The sequence below is a fragment of the Podarcis filfolensis genome, assembly GCF_964270895.1.
Source record: "Podarcis filfolensis genome assembly, chromosome: 14".
NCBI lineage: Eukaryota > Metazoa > Chordata > Lepidosauria > Squamata > Lacertidae > Podarcis > Podarcis filfolensis.
The window spans coordinates 29,159,763-29,169,416 of NC_139616.1; the positions used below are offsets into that span (position 1 = coordinate 29,159,763).

At 49.3% G+C, this 9,654-nt stretch overlaps 1 protein-coding gene across 8 annotated transcripts in view; it reads left to right on the forward strand.

The window, feature by feature from the left end:
- ARHGAP17 (Rho GTPase activating protein 17) overlaps positions 1–9,200 on the forward strand; it is a 60,674-nt gene extending 51,474 nt beyond the window's left edge. For 2 of the 8 annotated variants that reach the window (XM_083584673.1, XM_083584677.1), the window contains 4 exons: positions 136–296; positions 3,247–3,864; positions 5,627–5,669; positions 8,185–9,200. In XM_083584673.1, coding sequence (XP_083440799.1) covers positions 136–296; positions 3,247–3,864; positions 5,627–5,634 — 787 coding nt within the window. In that variant the 3' untranslated portion in view covers positions 5,635–5,669; positions 8,185–9,200. The remainder of the gene's footprint in view (positions 1–135; positions 297–3,246; positions 3,865–5,626; positions 5,670–8,184) is intronic. The other 6 variants (XM_083584674.1, XM_083584678.1, XM_083584671.1 and 3 more) reach the window with 3 other exon arrangements.
- The last annotated feature ends 454 nt before the right edge of the window (positions 9,201–9,654 follow it).

Genomic DNA, 9,654 nt, shown 5'->3' on the forward strand with positions numbered 1-9,654 from the left:
GCCAGATGCCGTAGTGGGAAACCCTCCGGCAGGACCAAGCTCAAGAGTGCTGCCCGCCTCCCATGTCTTCCAGAAACATGCTGCCTCTGACCCTGAAGGAGCAGCCTTTGATCAGAGTCTTTTCTCCCTTCCCAGCAGTTCAAAACCAAAGGACCCCACGACTCCCCCGCCCACGAGGAATGGGGGGCATGGAAGTGCTGCTCAGGCCTACCCACAGCCCAGCGCTGGCAACAGCCAGCTCTCCGTGGGACAGTCGCAAGTCTCTGCGGGGCCCAGTCCACATGCCGTCAGGCGAGGTTAGTCCTTCAGGCGTCTAATGAACATGCCTGCGTTCCAGGAATAGGTTGGCGGCCGTCTCAACATACTAAGCTTCAAGTTGGGACTCCTGCAGGCTCTTCCTTGGGCATCTGTTTCTTGTTCATGACAGTAGCATCACTTGTGGGTGGGAGGGGGCGGGATAGAGGGAGTTATTCCAACACTGACTCTCCTGTTTGGGGCAAGGGGTGCATTAAGAGGCAATGGAATGTGCCCAGTGCTGTTTTTTTCTAGAAAAATAGGTGCCGGTACTCACCATGAAGTTGTTACAGTAAGTGTCACACTTTTTAACAACAAAAATAGGTGTCGGAACTGCATACCTTTGAGTACCCCCTGAGGGGAAAAGCACAGTGCGTGTTTGACATGGCGGTGGCTGGCTACTGTTGTCATTCTGCGCCCACCAAACGTGGAAGATGATGCTCTGTTAGCCTTATTTATTTGCTTGTTTTCTGTGAATGACTGTTTTAAGTTTAGTTAGCATCTCTTTTGCACTAGGAGAGCGTGGAGGGTGAGGAATGGTGGACAGGGTCACGAAGAGGTTGACTGAAGGGAGAGGGGGAGGTGATGGAGGAGGATTAAATTTATTACCTGCCCTTCACCAGCAGGTCCCAGGGCAAGTTACAACCATTTACAATTCAGTATTAAAAACAGTTAAAACGTATTACATTCAGGGCCCTGAAGAAGCACATCTCCTGCAAAAAGGCCATGGTAAAGTGATTGCTGAAAGTTGTATAGTGAGGAAGCCAGGCTCACCTCTGGAGGGAGTCCCACAACTTAGGGGCCACCACAGAGAAGGCTGTCTCCCAGGCCATGAGCTTCTCAGGAAGGTGCAACTACCAAGAGGTCTCTTCTGCTGATGTTAGCACATAGGAAGGTCTGTAGGGAAGGAGACAATCTTTCAGATACGTGAAGCCTAAGTTGTTTGGGGCTTTTTACACTAATGTAAGCACTTTGAGTTGGGAACTGACAGCAAATGCAACTACCGTAATTTTCGCTCCAAAACACGCACTTTTTTGCTCCTAGAAAGTAAGGGAAAATGCCTGTTCGTGTTACAGAGCGAATGCACTTGACCGGAGCCATGGCTGCCGTCAGTCAAGCAAGGCGGGAGCCACTTGCAGGGCTTTGCACGGCTCTAGCTTTGCTTGCTTTACAGCCAGGAGGAGGGGGGGAGCCAAGGAGGAGAGAGGGAAGGAGAGCCATGGCAGCAAAGCGGGCAGCAGCTGCTTACACGCGAGGAGGGACAGACGGGAGCCATAGCGAGCTGGAAAAAGCGCCCCGTAGCCAGCAACAGCTGCTGCAGCCTCAGCTAGCAAAGGTCCGTGTGCTCTCTAAACGGAGCAATGAGGCTGCAGAGGGACGGCAGGGCACAGGAGGGCTCTGAGCCACGAGCGCAGTGAAAACCAGTAAAAAACTTTTTAAAAAGGCTGCTGGGGACAGGAGGGCACGGGATGAGGGAGAGGGGGAAATTACGATTCTCCCAGCGTCTCAGCTGATCTGCTGAGCAGGACTTGGGTTGCAGGGGATTCGCCATTAGCTGCGTAAAGCAGCAAAGAGGGAGAGAAGGAGCAAAGCGGGAGAGAAAAGGAGCTGCTTACACTGCTGTAAGTGGCTGCTGTCCGGTTGGCTCCTTTAAAGCAACAGTGCTCTTTCCCTCCCCCCTCCCCGCTCAGCTCGCCGAAAAGCTCCTTTTCCACACACCCCACTCGAGCTCTTTCTCCCCTTAAACCCCTCTCCTGCATCATTAGCAGCATCCTTCTCCACCCACCCCACGCGTGTTCCTTCTCCCCTTAAACCCCTCTCCTGCATCATTAGCAGCATCCTTCTCCACCCACCCCACGCGTGTTCCTTCTCCCCTTAAACCCCTCTCCTGCATCATTAGCAGCATCCTTCTCTACACACCCCATGCGTGTTCCTTCTCCCCTTAAACCCCTCTCCTGCATTATTAGCAGCATCCTTCTCTACACACCCCATTCGTGTTCCTTCTCCCCTTAAACCCCTCTTCTGCATCATTAGCCGCATCCTTCTCCACACACCCCACGTGTGTTCCTTCTTCCCTTAAACCCCTCTTCTGCATTATTAGCAGCATCCTTCTCCACACATCCCACACGTGCTCCTTGTCCCTTGAATGCTTTTCCTTCCCTCCCCACTTAAAGTGTGGTTACAAAGCACGGATCCAGATGGATCCTCAGGATTTTTGCACTGGGTCACCCCAAGTTCACCATCAGATCACATAGCATATCCATGGCTACAGCCTGCACCAAAAAACACACACGCACCCACTGTTTCATGGGGCTGCAATGGCGCAAAAACGTGGTTACAAAGCATGGATCCACATGGATCCTCAGGATTTTTGCATTGGGCTACCCCAAACTCACCGTCAGATCACGTCTGTGGCCACAGCATGAACCACAAAAATCATACATCCACTGTTTTGTTTAGAATATTTTTTTCTTGTTTTCTTCCTCTAAAAACTACGTGCGTGTTATGGTCAGGTGCGTGTTATAGAGCGAAAAATACGGTACTTGAAGAGGGGTTATATGACTTTTGTAGGCAACGCTAGACTCTAATCTGACTTCTGCATTTTGAATCAGTTGGAAGTTTCCAAGTTGTCTTCCAAGGGCAGCCCCATCTAGAGCGCATTGCAGTAGTCCAGTCTGGATGGTTGATGGCAGGGCAGGGGGCCATCATGCAACTTCCTCCTACTTTGCATTTTGATTGGTCAAATGCAACTTCCGAACAATCCCTCTGATTTCTGGGAGGCTTCAGGTTCCACCAGGTGTTTCCAGGGGCTTGATACCTCTCAGGGCAGAAAAGAAGAGAGGAGCTTTTAAATGTTAAGGATGAGAAGTTCCATGTTGATGTGAGGCGGTGAAGAGACTGCTTCTGAGAGGCGTTTTAACCCCTGACTATTCTTTCTGGCCTTCCTTGCAGCCGTGAAGAAGCCTGCACCAGCCCCTCCAAAGCCAGCCAACCCACCTCCCGGGCAGCCAGGGAACCAAAGTGCCCCTTCCGCCCCTCAACCGCCCTCTGTTTCCCCAAAGCCCCCCACTAGAAGCCCTTCTCCCCCCAGCCAGGGAGTCCCCCAGCCCAGCCCTGTCCCATCCCAGGGCTCTGCCCCCCGACGGTACTCCAGCAGCCTCTCTCCCATCCAGGCCCCCAGCCACCCGCCACCCCAGCCCCCCATGCAGACAGTGGCCACTCCTCCTCTCCAGCCAAAAGCCAACACTCCCAGCTCTTCCCCGCCTGGGTCTGAGCCCAGCCTGGAGCAGCCCTCGCCCACTCCTCCCCACACGCCCACGCCCCCCGACACCCCACCCCTGGAGAAGCACAATCCTGCAGTCGCCTCCCCAGCTCCTCAGCCCCTCACCCAGGATGCTCCGCCAGCTCAGTCGCCACCTCCTCAGATGGGCACGTTGCCCAGGCCAAGGCCTGTGCCCAAGCCGAGGAACCGGCCCACCGTCCCCCCTCCACCGCATCCTCCAGCTCCTCACCTAGCCGGAGACGGTCCTCTTCCTGGTCCCCCTTCAACGGCATCCCGCATCGTGACTGGTAAGGACTGTGTCAGCTCTGTCTCTGTGAACCTTGTGATAAAAAAAACTGTGCCTGGAGGTGGTTGGTTGGATGTGGCTGGAGAAGGCGGAGAGAAACGCTCTCGTCTCCACCACTGGGACAGAAGTGGAAAGAAGGCAGGGAGAAGGAGTTTCCCCAGAAGAAGGGAAATGGCTCCAAACCGGCAGTAGATGTGGTTTCATCCGGGTGGGGATAATTGCAGTCCATCAAAGAGGGCCACATGGAGTGAAAAAGAAGACAGGCAAAACTCATTTGGGGCTTTGTATCGGGTAACCCTGAAATGCCTTTAAATCAGAGCAGTTTTACGGCTACAGCTACCAAACGTTTCTTGGAATCACAAGTTTTTATGTGCAAGTTTCTAGAGAGAGTGAGGTGCTTGAAATGTGAAGATAAAAATGCTTAATGGTTAGATAGACAGAAGCAAATACTGTACAGGTTAATAATAATAATTATTATTATTATTATTATTATTATTATTATTATTATTATTATTTGCACTTTCAACCATATTTCAAATTTCTGCATAAATCGGATTTTAAACACTATCTCAAGTTTTCACACTCAAGAAGTATTGTAGCCACATTGTGTCTGTGTGCGTGTGTGTGTAGTTTGAGCATACCGTTCTTCCCCTCCTCCGTACCTCCCCATCAGGACAGCTGCACCACCCAAAATTATTCTGTTTCACCCCACCAAGATTGACAAGCAGCATGCCTCTAATTGATCTAGCTTATTGGAATGTTTGGGAAGCTCTGTGACATTTTGTAGTCATATAGCCAGTGATTTGTAGTCGTATAGCCAGGCTCACAAATAGGCAAAGCCAGGTTTTTTTGCTTTTATTTATAAAAATATTTCTGTGTCATGATGTCATAAAATACCAGAGTGGTTTACAGTGTTAAAGCAGAGAACATCATTTCAAAAAATGAAAAATACCCATAATCTTTGAGGTGGCTGGCAACTCAGAAATAAGAATGCATCAGCTGCAAAAGCCTGTCAGCATGAAAAGGTCTTCAAGAGATACTGGGAAGTCAAAAGCGAGGGTGCCTGCTGTATCTCTGCCGGAAGAGTGTGACTGCCGACATGAAACGCCCAATTTCTTATTGAGACTAGTTGGGCCACTGTGACATGGAGTTGCTCATCCCAACATGTCAGACTGCAGGATTTTCTCACAATCTGCCCCAGAAGCTGTGCATTTAGAAAGCTTCAGCACAGTTCTGTAGATGCTAGGAAGAGCTTTGTTGCAGCCAGATGGTGGCTCAAGTCCCTTTCTGTGCATATGGAGGAGGACGCTGCTTTGTCCTCAGGAGTAGCCGCCCTCCCACTCCTTGACACCTAACGAAGCAGTTCCTCTGAAAAATAATGCGTTACCCCCATTTGGGAAGCCCAGGCTGCATCACTGCCCACAAAGCTGACCAACCTCCCTACCAACTTTTAACCTGGGTTGGGTGCTTCTTAATTATGCTTAATCTCAAAACAGCATTGTGACGATAAAAGCAAGGCTCCCCTTTTCCCTTTCTCCTTTTGTCGCAGGCTGAAATAGCGCATGCCCCATCCTTTTTTTTTAAATTTTAGCAGACCCTCTAACATGTTGACCACCTTCCTGTGCTGGAGCTTAAAGGGCGCTGGGAATAATAAGAAGCTCTATTTTTTAGCTGCGCAAATAACCCGTTGAATCCCCTCTAGGTTGCAACGCCAACTTGCCAATAATAATCATTCTAATTGAGAATTTTATTAAACAATCTAGATGTTTGACCTGCATTGTTCAGTAGGAACTGAGATTGGAAATGGTAAGGAGGCCTTTCGATTGGCCAGAATTGTTATGAATGCATAATCATGGACGCAGCTTCGTCCCTTTACTAACAGGTCACTGTTAACACAGCTTGCTTGCACCCAGGACTAACCCTGCATGTCAAAGAAGTGATGCTACCCTTGTGGTCCTTTGTTTTGCCCCCCCTTCCTCCTTTTTAACACATTCACCGGATGTATCCCAGGATCCTGCCCTGTCCGTTATTTAGCTTCTTTTCTGTCTGCTCCGTCCGTACTTGGAATACGGAATGAATTCCCACTCCTCAAAAATCTTCAGAGCCTCATAGATGGCAACACCCGACCTACAAGCCAGCCCTCCCCTCCCCTTTCTCTGTTTCTCACTGTGGGGGTGGGACCTGTTGGTGTTTTTTCCACTTGAAACCGAGACACAACCTGAGAGGCTCCGCAAATGCAACACTGAAGATATTAGCAGCTTCACCATTAATTGCTGAGCCATAACTGGTATTAATTAAACGTCATTCCCTTTCCCTCCATTGCTAAAGGCCCAGGAACATGGGGTGGGGAGAGAGAAATAGGATGGAGAAAAGGGGCCGCTTGTACAGATTGAAAGCTCACATATAAATGGGAAGCTGTTGAGCAGCTGAGCCCAGCCTGGGGGCAAGTCATGACTCTGCCACTCTTCTCCTTGCATGGAAATTTGTGCCTGTGGAAGCTGCTGCAGTTGGGTGGAGCTGAGAAAGGTGGCCCTGTACTGTTCCAAGCCATCCTCGTAAGGCTGTTGTTAGGCAGTATTGGGGGGGGGGCATTGTACTAGGGCAGGAGAAGAACTGGGTTTCAGCCTTCCCTGACACAGCCAAATGCATTGCATTCTGCACCACCCACGGAAGCATCTGAAATCTGCAAGGGCTCTGCTCTGTCGCCTTCAGGCAGGGCTTTGCTTTTGAAAGGAAGAAGTGGCACTTGCCACCCAAGTCCCAAGGGCCTGCACATACTTGAAAACAAGCACTGTTTCCATGTGCAAGATGTCAGGTGTGCTTCTAGCTTTTCAATGTGGGGGGGAGGGGGGAGTGTCTGCTGGCATCAGGCTGCTTCTCTGTGCCACACAGGGTTTCATGGTGTGTTTGCTGCTGCTTTGTTGTTGTTGGGGGTTTTTTTGGGGGGGGGGGGTTCTGAGTTGCAATGTGTAGCAAATCCTGAGCAAAATGTTTGTTCCAACCCTTCTCCACTTCCAGATTCTAGCAGACTTGCTCTGTAATTCTGCAAGCTTTCCCTTGTATTTGAGCAAGTCCAGAAGATGGAAATGATCCCTACTTTGGGGATCGGGGTAGCTCCTTCCAATGAGATTTCCTTCCCAAAGCAGTCTCTGTCCCTCATGGTGTCTCAGCCAGCAGTCCTTGGGCCCCATATAGTTGAACTGTCCTGCAGTGACGCTGTGGTCTAAACCACTGAGCCTCTTGGGCTTGCTGATCAGATCGGCGGTTTGAATCCGCGCGACAGGGTGAGCTCCTGTTGCTCTGTCCCAGCTTCTGCCAACCTAGCAGTTCAAAAGCACACCAGTGCAAGTAGGTAAATAGGTACTGCTGTGGCAGGAAGGTAAACGGCATTTCCATGCGCTCTGGCTTCCATCACAGTGTCCCGTTGTGCCAGAAGCAGTTTAGTCATGCTGGCCACATGACCCGGAAAGCTGTCTGTGGACAAACACCGGCTCCCTTGGCCTGAAAAGCGAGATGAGTGCTGTACCCCATAGTCGCCTTTGACTGGACTTAACCGTCCAGGGGTCCTTTACCTTTACTTTTTTTACGTTATATATATGTCCACATAGTTCCTCCAGCAGTTGTCAATAGACTGCTTTTCATTAGCTTTTCTTCCTTTGGGTAAACCCAGGGATAAGGTTGTATATTTTTTCCCTACACTTACAACACTGTACAAGCTCAGGGTCTGGAAGCAGGGCAAACTCTCATCACTTTTCAGTTCTGTTCTGCAAAGAATGAGACTCAAGCCTTTATGGCTGCAAGATGCATTTAAAAGGATGTGGATTAGTATGAGTGGAAGGTTGGATCCAAAGTTCCCATGGGGCCAGCGACCCAACTCCTTGCTTTTCCCCATAACTAAAAGAATAAATGAATGCAATTTCTTTGGGTCATAGAATCCAGTGTTCTCTTGGCACAGTGTTGGGGTGGAGGAGTTTTATACATATACAGCCCTGTCCATAAGCTTCTGAACACCTCTTCTCTGGGTCAGCCTTCCCCAACCTGGTATCTTCTGGATGTTTTGTACTACAGCTCCCATCAGTCCTTGCGGCTGACGGGAGTCAGAGTCTAAAACATGGCCATGGGGGTGGCTTGGGGTGATGGGAACGGTAATCCAAAACGACTGTGCTGGCTGGAGCTGATGGGAGTTGCAGTCCAAAGCATCCAGAAGGCACCAGGCTGGGGAATGTTAGTCTTACTTTCTGTCGTCTCTAGCTCACAAGTCTGTGCCCTTTCATCATTGGTGTTGTGTGTGTGTGTTTCCCCCCATGTCTTCTCCACGCAGACTCTAATTCCAGTATTCAAGAGCCACCAAGAGGCCTCCCTGCTGCGGAACTTCCGACGGAGTCGTCAGCTTTGCCAAACCAGAGCTCCCATAACCACCTTGTGCTCGACATCAATCATGATACCGAAAGCACCGCTTTATAAACGAAAGAAACCACTCCAGGGCCGCAGCTGCTCCTGCCCCAGCGGGAACCTCACCAGTCAAGGCTCTACAGTGAGGAGCTTATGGAAATCGAAAGATGGGGGTGGGGATGGTGACACAACCTCCCCCTTTGTGTCTCCAGAAAGGAAACACCTACCCCGCTATCCAAAGAAGTTTTATGACCTGTGTCTTGACCAAGGTGCCTAAGCTGTGGCTGGGATGATGATGGTCTGGCTGCCCCCGAAAAGTATATCGGAAGCTTAATTGCTGCTGTTAACAGAGACGGCTGAACAATTCCAAGAGAATCCAAAGCAATGCATGTATAATGGAAACAACCTTTTAAAGGCCTCTGTTGAACTCTTCCTCTTAATTCCTTTTTTTTTTTTTTTTGCTCTTACCAAGGAGATGGCTCACAAGAGACGTTCTGTCTCTGACATGCTGCAGACTTTGTTAAAATATGAACCAAAAAAACAAAAAAAATCAACCCTCAACCTCCACGTGTGCTGGCAGGCAGAGACTGCTGGTTCTCAGTCCCTTTTGCCCTGGCAGTGGAGGAAATCCTTGTGCCTTGATGGACTGTTATACTGTAGAAGGAAACGTACTGTCTCTCTAACCATTTCAGTGCTTCTCTCTCTCTCTCCCTCTCTCTCTCTCTCTCTCTCTCTCTCTCTCTCTCTCTCTCTCTTTCTCTCTCTCTCTCTCTCGTCCAGTGTTGTTATTTACTCCCCCCCCCCTTTGGTTTTCATAGTTATTTGTATTAACCATCCCTGCTTTGGTTTCTGTAACACCCATAAAAACAGCTGCTGTCAAGCTGAAAACTTTGGAAAACTTTGTGTATTTACTTTCAGTTGTTATAAATGAGTTGGAATTGGAAAGCAGTTTTCTTTTCTTTTTTGGAAACATCACTTCGGAGTCATCTGCTTAGTAAAATTATTCTCACTTCTGCTACTGTAAGGAAAATGTCTTCTAATTAAAATGGTACGCCACCAGAACAGCTCCCCACACTGGGAGGGGCATCACTCCCTTCAAATATCACATTCAGGGGTGGGGGAACAGTGTGAGCCAAATAGGATTTACTCCCCCTCTACACTGGCTAATTCCACAATAGCGTGTATGCATGCATGTGTACATAAAAATACTAATTCATTGAAAGTGAAGCAGTAGGCAAAGATGTGGTGTAGCTTTTTGTAAGTGTCTTAGTGGTAGGAGAGCAGAACTGAGTGCAGTCTCTAATTTAGAGAGTGCAGCCACTCAGAAGACGCACACCTTGTTGAATTTCGTTTACAGTCCCTATTTTTGTAAATGGACACCGAAACTGTAGGCAACACC